Source organism: Lampris incognitus, chromosome 20, assembly GCF_029633865.1.
Source record: "Lampris incognitus isolate fLamInc1 chromosome 20, fLamInc1.hap2, whole genome shotgun sequence".
Taxonomy (NCBI): domain Eukaryota; kingdom Metazoa; phylum Chordata; class Actinopteri; order Lampriformes; family Lampridae; genus Lampris; species Lampris incognitus.
Window position 1 is genome coordinate 1,385,638 of NC_079230.1, and position 19,631 is coordinate 1,405,268.

The window sequence follows — 19,631 nt, forward strand, 5'->3', positions numbered from 1 at the left end:
CTCTCCGTCTGGTATCCTAGGATACCACTACTACACTTATCTGAACGTGAGGGGGTGGACCGTCCTGGTTTGTCAGAGGGCAGAAGTAAGACTATTTCAGATATAGGTCCAAGGAGCAACTTCGTCCCTTCCTTGTCTGCTATCTTAATTTCAACTTTATTAACTTTGCCGTCTAAGGAAAGCCTTATTGACGCGTCCCAAAGGCCATTCATTTCGCTTAGTCTGACAGTCTTTCATGAGTACTATGCTCCCTTCTGTAATGTTTTGCCTGTCAGACTGCCACTTCGATCTTGGTTGGACCGTAGACAAATACTGTTTCTGCCAGCGGTCCCAAAAGATGCTGGCCAGACTTTGTACTTGCTTCCACTGACGCTTATAGAGGTCCATGTCGTCAAATTCACCAGGAAGCATGGGAGGAGGCCCTGCTTTTTAAATGAGTAGTGTCGTGGGGGTAAGTATGAAAGGCTTTTCCGGGTCTGTGGACACGGGGACCAGAGATCTTGAATTCACAATAGCTGTCGCCTTAGCCATCAAGGTAGAAAGGACCTCATGTGTAAGCCTCGAAGATCCCAACTGAAAGATCATGGAATCCAAGATTTTCCGGGTGATTCCAATCATGCGTTCCCATGTGCCTCCCATATGTGGTACATAGGGTGGATTGAAAATCCAAACATATCCTTGATCTGTGAGAAATCTCTTCCCTTAGGTCTCGTCAAGGTTAGACAGCATATTAAGTTCACGACAATCTCCAATGAAGTTAGTTCCCCTGTCCAATCGTATCTGTTTGACTGGCCCATGGATGGCTATAAAACGCCTCAGGGCATTTATGAAACAAGAAGCATCCATGGACGGACTCAATGATTTCCATGTGTATAGCTCGGATGCTCAGACAAGTAAATAAGACGGCCCATCTCTTGTCGTTAGCGTGGCCACCTCTGGTTCTGCGGGTGGAGACTGTCCAGGGCCCAAATACGTCAATGCAAACATAGGAGAATGGGGGGGGGGGGTCAACACTGAGTCTTTCTGTTGGCAGATCGGCCATTTTCTTCCACAGAGCCTGTGGCAAGTAACGCATTTGTAGACAATGGAACACACACACATCTCTTGGCACCCACTATCCAAAAACCTGCTGTAACGGATAGCACACTCTGTGAAGAGTCGCCCTTGATGTTGTGATTGCCTTACCAACAGAGTTGTGATGTGGTGTTGTCCTGGAACTATGATGGGATTCTTCTCCTCATATTTAATTTTAGCTTGAGATATGCGCCCACCTACCATCAGAAGGCCGTTCTCGTCTAAGATGGGGTTCAGTGTATGAAGGGGACTGTCCCTTGGTACAATCTTGTGGATTCTTATACACTGAACGTCCTTTGCATATATTTCTTCCTGCACAGCTCGGATTATGACATTATTGGCTTGTGTCAACACATCCACAGTGTAAGCATTTTCACAATGATGCCATCCTTTGCAGAGTCTCAAATCTTCAGATTTGTCTCCCTTGAAGAGATGAGCAATGTGTATGAGACATGCTATAGCCCAAGAGAGTGACTTCCAACTAGAGAAGCACTCAAAGTGCTGCGACTTAAGACAGTCATCTCTAGTGGCAGTACTGAGAGTTGACACCTGAGGATGAATCTCAACATCGTCAGTTGAATCCACAGGGTCGTAGGTGTGTGTATTAGGAGACATCCACCCTGGTTGTGTCAAGAATGTCGGACCTGTAAGCCATGTAGTATCATTGAGATGAGCTGCTGGGACAGATCTTGTCGCATGATCTGCCGGATTCTGCTCAGTAGATACATAGTGCCACTGTTGAGGGTGGGAGCATCTTCTTATTCTTTGGACTCTGTTGTTCACGAAGACATAGAATCTATGCCTTTCATTGCAGATATATCCAAGGACGATCCTGCTGTCCGTGAAAAAAGTCACTGCGTCTAATTTTAAGTCAATTTCCAATGTAATGAGCTCTGCAATATCCACAGCTAACACGGCTGTGCAGAGTTCAAGCCGAGGAATAGTGTAATCTGGGTGAGGTGCCAGCTTTGCTTTCACAAGGATAAAGCCTGAGTGGTAGTTTCCATCCATGTCCAAGACCTTCAGATAGGCAACGGCAGCTATGGCCTTCATGGAGGCATCAGAGAAGACACAAAGCTCTCTGCTTTGTGCAGTCAGTAGAGAAGCTTGAACATAGGGTCTAAAGATTTGAAGGAGTTGGAGTTATTTTAGAGAATCTCCATTGTTCCCACTGTTCCACTTTCTATGGAGGCAATGCTATGTCCACACGAATCACCTGTGAGGTCTCGAAGCAGGGCCTTTCCTTGTATGATGATTGGTTCACGACGTGTGAACGGTTTTATCTCACTGGACACTTGGAATGTGAATTTATCATTCTTAAGGTGCCAGCAGATCCCAAGACTTCGCTGCATAGGTAAGTAAAGAGCTGACACCAAGATCCAAGTCCATGAGCTCACTGGCACGATTCTCAAGAGGAGACGCTCTCATCGCTTCTCCACTGTTTGAGGCAATTTTATGCAGCCTCATGTTAGAACAAGATAACACCCTTTGCGACCTTAGCAGGTGATCAGTGGCAGCCGTTGCAGTCGGTATTGACTTTAACCCATCATCGACATAGAAATCTCTTTCTACATATTCCCGAGCATCTGTTCCATACTCCAACTCTCCTTCTCGTGCTGCCCGTTTGAGACCGCAAGTTGCTACAGCGGGTGAGGGGCTATTGCCAAAGATGTTGACCTTCATTCTGTACTCTATAACTTCCTTATTGGGGTCGTTATCTTTCAATTCAATTCAATTCAATTCAATTCAATTTATTGTCATTAAAAACAATGTGCAGGCACATGTTAAAAATTAAATGAGGGCTGCGGCTTCACCAAACAGTGCAAGACAGACACAGACAAACACAGCAAACACAGTATAAGATATATACAAACAGTATAAGATATACACAAACACAGTATAAGATACACACAAACACAGTATAAGATATACACACATGAAGCCCAAAAGCTAGAAATAAGTTAAAGAAAGAGCAAGAGTACAAAATATTTAAAAATATCTACAGACATTCAGTGGGTGGCGAGGTTCAGGTGGGCAACAGCTTGTGGAAAGAAGCTGTTTTTGAGCCTGGTAGTGCGGGCTCTGAGGCTCCTGTAGCGCCTCCCAGAGCACAGGGGGGAGAACAGTCCATGGTTGGGGTGGGTGGGATCTCTGCTGATCCTCAGACCCCTTTGAAGGCAGCGTTTGTGATAAATATCTTTTATGGCTGGGAGCTGGGTACCGGTGATATGCTGGGCCGCCTTGACGACCCGCTGCAGAGCTTTCTGGTCTACTGAGGTGCAGTTGCTGTACCACACTGAGATGCAGCTAGTCAGGATGCTCTCTATGGTGCAGTGGTAGAAGTTGGGGAGAATTTTGGGGGGTAGACGGGCGTTCCTCAGCCTCCTCAGGAAATTCAGGCGTTGTTGGGCCTTTTTCACAAGGGCCTGGGTGTTTAATGTCCACGAAAGGTCCTCGCTGATGTGGACTCCAAGGAATTTAAAGCTGGAAACATGCTCAACTTCCACCCCATTGATGTGTATGGGGGAGTGGCTGCAGCTTCTAGACCTCCTGAAGTCCACAATCAGCTCCTTTGTCTTCTGCACATTAAGGACAAGATTGTTGGTGGTACACCATGATGTGAGGTGCTGAATCTCGTCCCTGTAGGCCGTCTCGTCATTGTTGGTGATACGGCCAATGACTGTGGTGTCATCTGCAAACTTAACTATAACATTTGAGGGGTGAGTTGGCAGGCAGTCGTGGGTGAAGAGGGAGAAAAGGAGGGGGCTCAGAACACAGCCTTGAGGGGCACCTGTGCTGAGGGTCAGGGTGGAGGAGGAGTGGTCACCTAACCTAACAGACTGAGGTCTGTTGGTCAGGAAGTCCAGGGTCCAGTTCCAGAGGGAGGGGTTGAGGCCAAGGGAGAGGAGTTTGGTGGTTAGTTTGGCGGGGATGATAGTGTTGAAGGCAGAGCTATAATCTATAAACAGCATCCGGATGTATGTGTTGTTAAGTTCAAGGTGGGTCAGAGCAACGTGCAGGGCAGTGGCAATGGCATCCTCAGTAGACCTTTTGGGACAGTAGGCGAACTGATGTGGGTCGAATGTGGGGGGGATAATGTTTTTGATGTGAGCCAGAACCAGTCTTTCAAAGCACTTCATGGCAATGGGGGTGAGTGCTATGGGTCTGTAGTCATTCAGACATGTGGATGTTGGTTTCTTGGAGACAGGAATGATAGAGGTGGTCTTAAAGCATGCCGGGACTATGGATTGGTACAGTGAGAGGTTACATATAGTTGTGAAGACCTCAGCCAGCTGGTCGGCACATTCCTGGAGGACCCGACCCGGTATGCCATCTGGTCCGGCAGCCTTCCGTGTGTTCACTCTGCGCAGTGATTCTCTGACCTCTGCGATTGAGAGTGAGGACCTGGTTTTCTGGGTGGCTGGGGATTTTTGTGGCTGGGTCAGTATTGTCCTTGTCGAAGCAGGCATAGAAATGATTTAGCTTGTCTGGCAGGGAGGCATCATGGACAGTGGGACCGCGATTAGAGCTTTTGTAGTCTGTGATAGACTGAATGCCTTGCCACATTCGCCGAGGATCAGAGTTGTTGTGAAAGTGGTCCTCTATTCGTAGGGGATATTTATGTTTTGCTGTTCTGATGCCCTTTTTGAGGTTGGATCTGGCTGCGCTGTAGGCCTCACAGTTACCTGACTTGAATGCTGCATCCCGGACTTTCAGCAGCTGTTGGACCTCACTGGTCATCCAGGGTTTCTGGTTTGGAAAGGTGCGGACTGATTTTTTTGTTGTGACACTCTCAGTTCAAAAGTTAACGTAGGCTAGTATGGCAGATGTGTGTTCATTAATGTCTATATGGGAGCCATGGGTAGCTGAATGTGCAAAAATACTCCAGTCTGTGTTGTCAAAACAGTCCTGGAGTTCAGAGACTGCTCCTTCTGGCTGGACAGTGACTGTCTTTACTGCTGGCTTGACCCATTTTATTTGGGGTTTGTAGGCTGGGACCAGGAACAGGCAGAGGTGGTCAGAATGCCCCAGGTGGGGGCAGGGAGTAGCTTTGTATGAGTCCTTGATGTTTGTATAGAGATGGTCCAGGGTGTTTTGTCCCCTAGTGGGGCAGGAGACATGCTGATGGAATTTGGACAATACAGCCCTGAGGTTAGCCTGATTAAAGTCACCCCCTATGATAAAGGCGTTGTCCGGGTGTTGGGTCTGTTGTCTGCTGATGGCACATTGTAGCTGCTTCAGTGCTACCTTAGCATTAGCATGTGGGGGGATGTATACAGCGGTGATGGTAATGGCCGTTAGCTCCCTGGGCAGGTAAAAAGGCCTGCACTGAATCATAAGCAGCTCCAGATCAGCAGAGCAATGCCTTTCAACCATCTTTATATTGTTGCACCAAGAGTTACTGACATAAACACTCAAACCTCCTCCGCGGGTCTTGCCGGAGTCCGCTGTCCTGTCGGCACGGAAGGCTGTGCGGCCCGCTAGCTCGACTGCCGAGTCGCCATGTTGCTGTTGAGCCAAGTCTCTGTAAACATCAGCAGACAGCAGTTCTGCAGCCTTTCCTGAGAGGACAGCCTGAGTCTCATCTCCTCCATGTTGTTAGCTAACGACCGGACATTAGCCATGAAGATGCTGGGGAGGGACACTGTGAAGGGAGCGCTACTTAGCTTAGCATGTAGCCCGCCACGTTTCCCCTCTTCTGTTCACGTTGCCGCCAGGGGGCAGTGTTTCCACTGCGAGGCCGGTGAGCGGATCATATGGAGGGGGGAGTTGTCCGTGATGGTGGAGGGAAGTGAGTAATCCGGTCTGGGGGCTAACAGGTCCTGACGGCTCTAGGAGAGCGCAGGACCTACACTCGTAAATACACTTCACACTAACGTATAGACAACAAAGACACACAACACTGAACAGGGAGCCGCAGAGCCGCTGTTCCCGGCGTTGCAGAGACACACAAAACAACAACACAGCAACATTCCCACAGAACAGACACACAAACACAAATCTACACACATAAATGCAAACACAAACACAGGAAAGACACACACGCACACATACACACACACATACACACACACACAGACTTACACACACACTTACACACACAAACACACTCAAACACACATGCACACACACACACACATACACACACACATACACACACACACTTACAAACACAAACACACTCAAACACACATACGCGCACACACACACGCACACATACACACACACACTTACACACACAAACACACTCAAACACATGCGCGCACACACACACTCAAACACACATGCGCACACACACATACACACACACACACTTACACACACAAACACACTCAAACACACATGCGCACACACACACACACACACACGCACTCACACACACACACAAAACAACACAGCAACATTCCCACAGAACAGCACACACAAACACAAATCTACACACATAAATGCAAACACAAACACAGAAAAGACACACACACGCACAGACACACACACACAAACACACACACTTACACACAAACACATACACATGCGCACACACACAACCACACGCACTCACACAGATACACAAAACAACACCAACATTCGCGCAAAACAGACAAACACAAATCTACACGCACAAATGCAAACACAAAAAAACACACAAACACACGCACTCACACACACACACATACACACACATTCACAAAACAACAACACAGCAACATTCGCACAGAACAGACACACAAACACAAATCTACACACATAAATGCAAACACAAACACAGGAAAGACACACACACGCACACAGACACAGACAGACACACACACACACACTTACACACACAAACACACATTCACACACATGCGCACACACACACAAACCCAAGCACTCACACACTCACACACATACACAAAACACAGCAACATTCGCGCAAAACAGACACACAAACACAAACACAAAACTACACGCACAAATGCAAACACAAAAAACACACACACGCACTCACACACACTCACACATATACACACACATACACAAAACAACACAGCAACGTTCGCACAGAACAGACACACAAACACAAATCTACACACAAAAATGCAAACACAAACACAAGAAAGACGCACAGACACACACACAAACACCCACATTCACATACACTCACACACACAAACACACGCAGTCACACACAGATGCGCGCACACACACACTCACACTCAACACACACACACACACACACACACACACACACAAAACAACACCGCAACATTCGCACAAAACAGACGCACAAACACAAATCTACACACAAATGCAAACTCAAACGCAAGAAACACACGCGCACATAGACACAGACACACACACACATTCACACACACGCAGTCAAACACAAACACACACACACACTCACACACACAAAACAACACAGCAACAATCGCACAAAACACACACAAACACAAATCTACACACATAAACGCAAACACAAGAAACACACACACACACACACGCATTCACACACACACGCATTCACACACGCACACACACATACACAAACAACTACAAAGCAACATTCGCATAAAACACACACAAACACACATCTACACACATAAATGCAAACACAAACACAAGACACACACACATACACACACATACACAAAACAACACAGCATGATTCACGCAAAACACAGACACAAACACACGTCTACACACATAAATGCAAACACACACACACGCACACACACACATACACACGCGCGCACTCTGTCTGATTCGAGCAGTTTCCTTCTCTGTCTACCTGGTGACAGATGACGAGGCGTCGCAGCATTAATCTGATTGGTTCCCACAAACTGAAGGCGAGACTCGGAGAGAGGACTCTCCCTAAAGTCTTCAACTTTCAGCCCGTCCGTCAGAAGTCACGCCGGTCCTGTTGTGAAGATGAAGGTGTCACAGACCCTCCTCATCCTCTCATGCCTGCTTGGTGTTAGAGGAGGCAGTAAGTAGCTGATGTGTGTATTTGTGATGAAATGCTGCCTTGCTTGTGAGCTGCTGCCCCATGTGAAGACCATCTAGCTGCAGCAGGTTTAAGCTGCTGCAGCTGGAACCCGGTGCGTGTCCGGCATGGACCCTGTCCTGTCCTGTCCTGTCCTGTCTTGTCCTGCCTGTCCTGCCTGTGTGCTGTCCTCCTCCTCCTCCTCCCAGCACCAGCCGACAGCCAGAGGCTTCGTCATGCACCATGGCGGTAGACGAGCGGCAGGTGCTTGGTGTGGAAGGAAAGAAACGTGTGTTTTTCTTGCTTGTGTCCGCAGTGCTCCATAAGGACGTGCACGTCGTTGGCTGCTCGGACACTCGGGGAGAGGACGTGTATACGCTGGATGGCGAAGAGATGTGGTACGCGGACTTCGTCAAGAAGGAGGGGGTCGAGCCTCAGCCTCCGTTCATAGACCACATGACCTACCAGGAGGGCGCGTATGAGCAGGCTGTGGCTAATCAGGGCATCTGCAGACAAAACCTGAAGGTGGCTCAGCAGGCCTACAAGAACCCACCGCTGAAACTCGGTAACCCACACTAGTTGTTCCCCTCTAGTCGGAGCCCCGCTGCCCAGCAGCGTTCAGCAGCTATGGGCCGACAGCTCGGGTCATTTGTTGGAGGGGGCGGAAGTAGGAGATAATGAGTGTTCGTCCCACAGGAAACAGCTGTATCAGCTGCAGATGTTGTACACGAGGGCGAAGGGGCCCGTCTTAGCAGCTGTGGCAGATCATGCGGTACACACGGCACAGCTTCCTAGTCCAACTGAAGGCAGCAGAGTAAATCCACCACCCTTCAGAGGTTCTCATCACCGACGGGTTAAAATACATGCTCGGTATCGTCAACACCGGTACCGAGAAGTCCAACGCCATATTACATGGTTATTTAGCAAATGTGTCTGAGTAGTGAGAAATCAAAGCTGGTCAGATTGTTATTGACCTCTTTTAGTGACAAATACACGTTTTAATACGAGCTGGTGTTTATCGTCTTACACAAGTTTAATGACGGCAAATGAGCTTTAGTGCCAGAAGCCTCCTCCAGTACCTCACATTAGTGAGAAATAACAGATTTAATTCCGCCATTTCACCTTTTCACTGGTGTCCAACTGGTGAGGGATCAGATTTGGGGGCGCAATGGCTGATGGGACTGTTAATGTTAGATTTAAAATAAGATTCAGTGATGTTGTGTTCATGTTGTGCTTGTTGTGTTGTTTGTCTGGGGGTTCGACTTGGACTAAATAGAAGACCATTTACTGACCGACTGACTGACTGACTGACTGACTGTAGGACATGACTCGGACTGATGTCACCGGTTGTGACGTCAGGGGCCATCGTCGTGTTGTTGTCAGTTGTCGTTTGCTCTGGGCGTTGTGTAAATAAAGAGCACTCCCGGGGTCGTGCGGTGTATGGGGCACGGCAGCCGCGGTTAGAAGGAGACGTCTGCTTCCACGCCGGCTCACCTCAATATCTTTTATACGTGAGATATTAGATTTAATTAGTGTTTCATCTGTGAAACATGACCATTCATTCCAGATGTTTCCTTGGTTGGACAGATGTTTTAATTAGAGATTGAAGATTTAATTCCAGATGTTTCTTTGGTTGAACAGATGAGCCTCACTCCACCGTCTACACCAAAGACGTGGTAGAAATCGGAAAGGAGAACCACCTCATCTGTCACGTGACCGGGTTCTACCCTGCACCGGTCCAAGTCTACTGGACCAGAAACAACCAGAACGTGACAGGAGGAATCAGTCTCAACACTCCCTTCCCCAACAGCGACGGCACCTTCAACCAGTTTTCCATACTGACGTTCACACCAGAGCTGGGCGACATCTACAGCTGCAGCGTGGAGCACCGAGCGCTGAGCCAATCTCTGACCCGGGTCTGGGGTGAGGAACCCTGATGCATTCCCTCACACACTCCTGTTCTCACACACCTGAGCTCAGAACACAGAGACTTTAGAACAAGTCCTCTATCACCTTCATAGAGTCCTGTAGTACATCTGATCCTAGAGCTGAAAAATCTCCTCCTCTGGCTCCGCTGATCAAATGAACATACACCTGATTCCATGTCGAGGTGACCGAGGGTTCCTGTGCAGTTTTTATTTATATTACAACCAAGATACACCTTGGACTTTACAGCACCGCCACAAACTAGATGGCAGCGTGGTGCATGTTACACCACAGCATGCAGACAGAGCAGGTGGCAAAGTAAAATAATCACGTCTACCTTCTCTCCAGTGATGGGTGGACTGATTCTTTCCACAGAATCGGTTCCTTAGAGTTGCCACATGTAAATGTATGGAACCTTTCGAGTTTTGACACTTTTTGCAAAATATGGCGTCCGTTTGTCCACGACACTGCGTTATAGTGCATGCACGTTCCACAGCGAGTGCTGCCCGCCCCACCAAACTTCTCTGCAGTGCATCCACAGTCATCACGTATAAGTTTAACAACTTTAATAAAGATCGAATATTCATTTTAATGTATTGATTCAGGATTTCATGTGTGTGTAGGTAGGCTATGTAAACTCAGCACGCTGTTATACAGAAATGTCACTGACCAATGACCTGTCGTTCTTTTTGAGGGACAAGTAGCAGACGTCCTAGTTTGAGAGAGAAGTTCGTTTGATCTCCTGCAGTTTAAGCTTCCATCTGTCTCGACTCGAGTCCGAGTCAGTCGCTTCTCGTTCACTCATACCTCCCAGTTCGAGAGCCCGGTCCATTTGATCTCGGTCAGTGAGTAGCTGCCAGGCTGTCTCGACTCGAGTCATTCACTCATTGACGTCCTCGTTCAAGACAAGGATTCCCGTTCATTCACTGGTTGTCCCGCTTCCTATGTCTTGAGCGACTGCACCGCCGTAGCAGGCAGCAAGCAGGAGCGTGAGTACCCTATCATAAGTTTGATGCTCGATCCAACGGGGTGTAGGCACGGAAGTAGACGTGATTGGTTGTTGTGTCGGCCAATAGCCAGCGCGGAACCTCGAAGCGCACCGACTGCCAGACCGACAGACAGAGCAATAGTTTGGGCGAATTAAGATAATGTTAGTTAGCTAGCTTAGTTTAGGAACAGCGGGAAATAGTAGATTGACGCTAGACGCAGCTCGGGCCTTCGGCCCTCGCACCTTTACTAACAAACTCTATGTCAACGTGGACTGTAAAAAACACACAGCTAAATAACTACAAAGCTAGCTAGCAACATAATCCGTGACGTCATATGTAGTCGAAGGACCCCGAGTCGATGTTTCAGTGCGCATCGTTTGTTTCAAGTCAGTGCGCTTCGAGGTTCTGCGCTGTCTATTGGCCGACGCAACAGCCAATCACGTCTACTTCCATGCCTACACCCCGTTGGATCTAGCGTCAACCCTATGATATGATAACAGCGGCTGGACGTAGTCAGTATGAATGGGCGTGGTCAGTATGAGTGGACGTAGTCAGTATGAGTGGGCGTGGTCAGTATGAGTGGGGAAAAGTCAGGGATTCATGAGCACTCGGTACGTTCGACAGGCTGACCCGGTACATACCGGACACTAAAAAGATTCGTTCGTTCATTTTCGCCTACCACTAATTCTGTCATATTCGCTGGTCAGAAAGGCACTGAACAGAAGGTTAGCAATGGAAGTGGTTTTGCTAGCTAAGTACAAAGCTCATTTGGTTTGCATTACTGAGAATAAGAGAATGATAACGGAGAGGAGAAGGTGTGTAGACGGGTGGACGTGTTGAGGCACGTTCGCTAAATATGAGACGGAAAGACAGCAGGTAAACAGCCAGATAAACCAACCACAGCTCCCGAGGTGTCGACAGGAACCCTACGGTCACACTGACAGACCATAAGTCAGGCTAAGTGTGTGTGTGTTGGAGTGAGGCTCAGGCCGCGTTGTTCCTCCGAACCCGAACCGAGCCCGATGCAGTTAATGTAAGCTGAAGCACGGAAGCACCAAAATACCTGCATGGCTTTTGGTAGTTTTAAACTCCCAAATTTTGTTTAACGTCCTCCACCCTTAGTAGCTAGGCTACTTGTTTAACGTCCTCCACCCTTAGTAGCTAGGCTATTTGTTTAACGTGCTCCACCCTTAGTAGCTAGGCTACTTGTTTAACGTGCTCCACCCTTAGTAGCTAGGCTACTTGTTTAACGTCCTCCACCCTTAGTAGCTAGGCTACTTGTTTAACGTGCTCCACCCTTAGTAGCTAGGCTACTTATTTAACGTCCTCCACCCTTGGCTAGGCTCCTTTTACTGCCTGAAACAGCCTGTGTTGGGTTCAGCATTGTCACGTAAACTCTAGCGTTATATGGTCACCAGAAGAACTCGAGGCCGACGTGACCGAACCCGAACGTTATTTCTAAATTATTGTCTGAACCCGGCCTCTAAAGGGTGTGTGTGTGTGTGTGTGTGTGTGTGTGTGTGTGTGTGTGTGTGTGTGTGTGTGTGTGTGTGTGTGTGTGTGTGTGTTCTTTTTAGAAGTGGAGCAGAACCAGCCGGGTATTGGACCCTCGGTGTTTTGTGGATTGGGTCTGACGGTGGGTCTGCTGGGTGTGGCTATCGGAACATTCTTTCTCATCAAAGGAAATGAATGCAACTAAAATCTTCATCCCGATCCTGAATCTGATCCTGAACCCAAAGCTGAACCATAAACTCAGATCTTTCCTGAAACCAAAGATGCTGAAAGTTCATCATTGTATTAATTAAGCAGTATGCTAATGAGCGAACAGATGAGCAGCCTGATAAGCAGCAGATGAACTCAGAACACATGTAGTCGGACGACAGGAGCGAAGAGCTTCTGAATCAAGACCCCACATGAAGATCCAGTAAACCACCTGGTCTAGAAATATAAAGATACTTTAGCATCGGCCACACTGCTGTAAAACTGAATAAAAACAATGAATGAAAATCTGCAGTTTATTCATGAGATGATGATGAAGATGATGTGAATCATTTACACTCCACAAACAATCTATTGTGTCTTGGTACACTTGGCCTATCAGTACTAGTTAATACAGTAGTAATAATCTACTACTACTACTTTCGGCTGCTCCCGTTAGGGGTCGTCACAGCGGATCATCCGTTTCCATCTCTTCCTGTCTTCTGCGTCTTCCTCTGTCACACCAGCCATCTGCATGTCTTCTCTCACCACATCCATAAACCTCCTCTTTGGCCTTCCTCTTCTCCTCTTCCCTGGCAGCTCCATATTCAGCATCCTTCTCCCAGTATACCCAGCATCTCTCCTCCACACATGTCCAAGCCATCTCAATCTTGCCTCTCTTGCTTTGTCTCCAAACCGTCCAACCTGAGCGGTCCCTCTAATATAATCGTTCCTAATCCTGTCCTTCTTCGTTACTCCCAGTGAAAATCTTATCTTCATCTCTGCCACCTCCAGCTCCTCCTCCTGTCTTTTCGTCAGTGCCACTGTCTCCAAACCATATAGCATAGCTGGTCTCACAACCATCTTGTAAACTTTCCCTTTAACTCTTGCTGGTACCCTTCTGTCACACATCACTCCTGACACCCTTCTCCACCCACTCCACCCTGCCTGCACTCTCTTTTTCACCTCTCTACTGCACTCCCCGTTACTTTGGACAGTTGACCCCAAGTATTTAAACTCAAATGCCTTCATCACCTCCACTCCTTGCATCCTGACCATTCCACTGTCCTCTCTCTCATTCACGCATAGGTATTCCGTCTTGCTCCTACTGACTTTCATTCGTCTTCTCTCCAGTGCATACCTCCACCTCTCCAGGCTCTCCTCAACCTGCACCCTACTCTCACTACAGATCACAATATCATCCGCGAACATCATCGTCCATGGAGACTCCTACCTGATCTTGTCCGTCAACCTGTCCATCACCATTGCAAACAAGAAAGGGCTCAGAGTCGATCCTTGATGTAATCCCACCTCCACCTTGAACCCATCTGTCATTCCAACCACACACCTCACCACTGTCACACCTCCCTCATACATATCCTGCACCACTCCTACATACTCCTCTGCAACTCCTGACTTCCTCATACAATACCACACCTCCTCTCTCGGCACTCTGTCATAAGCTTTCTCTAAATCTACAAAGACACAATGTAACTCTTTCTGGCCTTCTCTATACTTCTCAATCAACATTCTCAAAGCAAACATCACATCTGTGGTGCTCTTTCCTGACATGAAACCATACTGCTGCTCGCTGATCATCACCTCTCCTCTTAACCTAGCTTCTATTACTCTTTCCCAAATCTTCATGCTGTGGCTGATCAACTTTATACCTCTGTAGTTGCTGCAGTTCTGCACATCACCCTTGTTCTTGAAAATCGGTACCAGTATGCTTCTTCTCCACTCCTCAGGTATCCTCTCACTTTCCAGGATTGTGTTAAACAATCTAGTTAAAAACCCCACTGCCATCTCTCCTAAACACCTCCATGCCTCCACAGGTATGTCATCAGGACCAACTGCCTTTCCACTCTTCATCCTCTTCATAGCTGCCCTCACTTCCTCCTTGCTAATCCACTGAACTTCCTGATTCACTATCCCTACATCATCCAACCTTCTCTCTCTCTCTCGTTTTCTTCATTCATCAGCCCCTCAAAGTACTTCTTCCACCTTCTCAGCACACTCTCCTCGCTTGTCAGCACATTTCCATCTCTATCCTTGATCGCCCTAACTTGCTGCACATCCTTCCCAGCTTGGTCCCTCTGTCTAGCCAATCGGTACAAGTCCTTTCCTCCTTCCTTAGTGTCTAACCTGTCATACAACTCACCATACGCCTTTTCCTTTGCCTTTGCCACCTCTCTCTTTGCTTTACGCTGCATCTCCTTGTACTCCTGTCTACTTTCTTCATCTCTCTGACTATCCCACTTCTTCTTTGCCAACCTCTTCCTCTGTATACTTTGCTGTACTTCCTCATTCCACCACCAAGTTTCCTTGTCTTCCTTCCTCTGTCCTGATGGCACACCAAGTACCTTCCTAGCTGTCTCCCTCACTATTTCTGCAGTGGTTGCCCAGCCATCTGGCAACTCTTCACTACCACCCAGTGCCTGTCTTAACTCCTGCCTGAACTCCACACAACAGTCTTCCTTCTTCAACTTCCACCATTTAATCTTCGGCTGTGTCTTCACTCTCTTCCTCTTCTTGGTCTCCAAAGTCATCCTACAGACCACCATCCGATGCTGCCTAGCTACGCTCTCCCCTGTCACCACCTTGCAGTCTCCAATCCCTTTTAGATCGCGCCTTCTACATAAGACATAGTCCACCTGTGTGCACTTTCCTCCACTCCTGTACGTCGCCCTGTGTTCCTCCCTCTTCTTGAAATATGTATTCACCTCAGCCATTTCCATCCTTTTCGCAAAATCGACCACCGTCTGTCCTTCCATATTTCCCTCCTTGACTCCATACCTTCCCATCACCTCCTCATCGCCTCTGTTCCCTTCACCAACATGTCCATTGAAGTCCGCTCCAATCACCACTCTCTCCTCCTTGGGTACCCTCTCCACCATGTCGTCCAACTCACTCCAGAATTCTTCTTTTTCATCCATCTCACACCCAACTTGCGGGGCATATGCGCTGATAACATTCAGCAATGTTTAGGAAGTGATGTAAGTGCTTTTTAAACTGGGTGCTTTTGTATAACTTAATACATTTGCATGACTGACATGCAATTTGGACGTTTTTTCTTTTTTTTAATTTCTGATTCCCTCCCTCCTTTTTCTCCGAATTTAGTGGCCAGTCGATCCCTATTTTAGTTCAAACTCCCACCCTCGTACTGCATGCGTTCGCCAACTGCATCTCTCCGGCCGGCAGTCTCGAAGGAGACGCCTCCCCACTTTCGTGACGAGGTGAATCCAGGCCGAACCGCTGCTTTTTCCGACACACACACAGAGACGCATTCATGTGACGAACACAAGCCGACTCCGCCCCCCTCCCGAAGACAGTGTTGCCAATTGTTGCTGCTTCATCGAGTCCGGCCATAGTCGGATCTGACGAGACCGGGGCGCGAACCCCGGTCCCCAGTGGGCAACTGCATCGACACGAAGCTGATGCTTAGACCGCTACACCACCGCGGACGCCAATTTGGACATGTTTGACAAATTGTCCGCAGAATGAGCAGTGTCAGAGATGTTGGTAACATTGGCTGGCAGCCCCAAAACCAGAGACTCTCAGAAGTACCGATGAATATTTAGTTTTAGTCAGGTTTAATCCGTCCCAGAAACACGAATTATTATTACCAAACAAAACATGCTTCAACAAAACTACCCCACCACTGCCCTTCTGCGGCTGTTCTGTAACGTGACGTCGTTACGGTACACACACCGTTAAGTTGGCACGGTTAGCTTGGTTGCAAACGTAGCTAATGGCTAACAGTTAGCTAGCAAACGTGGCTAAAGGAAAGCGTGGCTCGTCTCGCAAGCAAACACTATGTGGGCTTCGACACCACTAGCGTTGCACTTTTATGATTTCTCTAATTTCTTAATAGATCATGTGCAGTAGTATTACCGTATGGTCTGCCGAGTCTGACTGCTATCCTCCTTCCCCGTGTAACCCACATGCTTACATGTACCCTGTGACGTATGTAAGTTCCACTAGTAGCCTCTAGGAGGCACACGAGCTACAGAGTTTAAACCATACAAACAACCGTCAACAATAGAGAAGAGAGAATGAATCTGACGAGAGAAAGACTGGAAGAGAAGAGAAATACGGATATTTAGAAATACGGACAACTTTGACTATGGATACTTGAATTATTGATATTTGAACTACGGATATTTGAACTACGACAAAAAGATCCCTCCCACGAAGCTTCCTGGGTGAGCCGCTAGCCAAAGCTAAAAGTAAACAGCTTTCTGTGTTCCATGTAATCATAGCCATTTATGTCGGATATCTTGATTTTATCCAAAGACAGATGATCTCCTGTTGAAGGAAGAAGGAAGACTCTTGTCTCTTGTGTTTTGTACGCTGCTGGAATCCTGACTGGTTTTTTTTAGTACCCCGAACAACCCCCCTTGCTACACCTTTTGGAACCCTTGGATACCCCCTTTGGATTGCCCCCATCATCGCCCTGGATTTGGATTCATCATCATCGCCTCTACATTAACTTGCCCCTGTGATTGTGGTAGGATGTGGACATTGCACCTTGCACAGATTGGAAGACTGAATCATTCCCCCTTTTCTTTTCTTTATTATTTTCTTTGAGTGCACTCATAGTTTATTTTGGATTATTTTCTTTAATTTGTTAGTGTAGAATATGGCTGCATAAGTAATATATTAGAAGGGTATAAAATAGAATATAGATATAGACAATAAATAGAATATTAGGAAGAACTTTTAAAAAGTATAATAGAGTAAAATATATATGTATATATATATATATATAATATAACATCTAATTTAGTATTGATATTGAAATAACTTTACTTTGAACTGTTGAAATAAATTGTTTTTTTTATTGTAAACTATACCCACGAGTGTGTGTGTTGTCTTTGGGGTGAGTACTAGAATCTGGTCTAGAAAAAAACCTACACCAATCTCCACTGAACTTAGAGATTAGACTGTAAACTGTCCCTGCGCAAGCATAGGCCCATTCCCCTGTCGTGCAGGTTACACCCGCATCGTGGTCTGCAAGCCAAGTCGAGCAGCCCCTGTTGAGTGAGGGTCGTGCCCCCCTTTTTTCCTCCCCAATTGTATCCGGCCAATTACCCCTCTCTTCTAAGCCATCCTGGTTGTTGTGCCACCCCTTCTGCCGATCCGGGGAGGGCTGCAGACTACCATATGCCTCCTCCGATACATGTGGAGTCGCCAGCCGCTTCTTCTCCTCTGACGCCAGAGGGCGTAGCGCGCGGGAGATCCCGTTATTCACCCCAAAGGACAAATACCCACATCCGGCTTCCCACCCGCAGACACGGCCAGTTGTGTCTGTAGGGACGCCCGACCAACCCGAAGGTAACACGGGGATTCGAACCAGCGACAGCTTATTATTTCTAACCCCTACATAGTTACTCTTTTAAACGGTAGGAGACATTATGAAATGAATAATGTACTACTGGAGACGTTAAGGTTGCTTTTGTATTAAAAGTAAACTCTATTACTGTTGGTTTATTTAAAGCCAAATACTGTAAGTCCACAGGTTGCAGTAAAGGTCACATTTATTACCTTGCCAGCATCCCCACAACCCTGAGAGCAGGATAAGCTGTTCAGATAACGGATGGATGGATGGATGGATGGATGGATGGATGGATGGATGTATCAGTTTTCCATTTTACATGCAGCTACTGCCCGTCTGTTCTGTGGGGACCACAGATGGGCAAATGTTACAAAGAGCACAGCAAACTGTTACCATCTTGTCAAGGGAGGTAGGTTGTCCTGGAGTGGCTGCTTGGCAGAGAGACAGTGGGATGGTGGTCTGAAGGATGGTGTACTTGTTCCTGACCAGGCCGGTGACTCTTTCCACATGGATCCTGATGGCAGCCAGTCCCCTTGTTGCTTCTAGTTCCTGTGGATGCAGTTGCTGCTTGCCTTTAGTGAATGCTGGTATTTTCCACTGTGCACAATACAGGCCAACCGTATCTTTGGCGTTGAAGCCTCTATCTGCAAGAACGACATCTCCTGCTGACAATTTCTCAAGACATCCACAGTTTTCTGTGATGTGCTTGTCACTTGTGCGTCCACCCCAGCCGTTTGACTCAAAGGATATAACCCCCTGTGGTGTTGTTGATATCAGGTATTTTACAGTGTTGTGATGCTTGTACTGAGAGTATGTCTGTGCATGAGCTCTCAAGTTCTTTGGCTTCTTTATAAATATTTCAAAACAGTCAATGATAGAAGTGCAGTTGCTTTAATTATCCCTGAAACAGATGGGCAGACTGACCTGAATTTGTTCTTTTGATGGCCAAAATACAAGTTATGACAATCTAACATACAAGACATCTAATGTACTATTAAATATTCCGGCAACACTTGTCTTAGGCGTACGGAATAAATAGACAAAAAAAAATAGCGGTAAGGTGAGCCTCATTCTCATCAGTGTTAACAGAAAGCTACGAAAGGGAGTCAGTCTTAGACTAGCTTTCAGAAATCCTGACAAAAAGTTAAAGACAACCATTAATTTAGCATAGCTTGGAAGGCCTGTGAGTTCCTGTACCATTTCATAATTTCCTTTAAATGCCTCTTCGTTAAAAGAAAGCAAATCAGCTTTGTCCTTTAGACTATGAACCTCTACTCTAAGTCGAGCACACTCATTTGTTAATGCTCTGACTGTAGCTTTGCAGGCTGCATTTGAGCACGGTGCCACGATGCCTGGGCTACGAGTGCCTTGAGAGTAATTGTGCTCACAGTCTGCCTGTACTCCCATGGTGTTGTAGGTGTCATCACTGGTGCTGGAAGGGGCCACAGTCTCATGGTCAGTGTCACTGCTAGGGGCCGAAGTCTCAGTCCTTTTCCGTTTCATCTGCTGGGTATGCTCAAACCCACTGTTGGCATGGATGTTTTTCTGCCGCTGTCCAGCTAAAGTGTGTGCAAACAGGCTGGGTACATAATCAGGGCTCGTGGGGTTGTCATTTTTTCTTCCTAAGCAGACAGAGAGG

The 19,631-nt window shown here is 47.2% G+C and overlaps 1 protein-coding gene across 1 annotated transcript; it reads left to right on the top strand.

Annotated features, from left to right (window-relative positions):
* Nucleotides 1-7,911: 7,911 nt before the first annotated feature.
* LOC130130429 (H-2 class II histocompatibility antigen, A-U alpha chain-like) lies at nt 7,912-12,963 on the top strand. Its single transcript, XM_056300135.1, has 4 exons — nt 7,912-8,044; nt 8,358-8,606; nt 9,683-9,964; nt 12,534-12,963. The coding sequence occupies exons 1-4, from the start codon at nt 7,987-7,989 to the stop codon at nt 12,653-12,655; spliced, it is 711 nt and encodes a 236-aa protein (XP_056156110.1). The 5' UTR covers nt 7,912-7,986; the 3' UTR covers nt 12,656-12,963.
* The last annotated feature ends 6,668 nt before the right edge of the window (nt 12,964-19,631 follow it).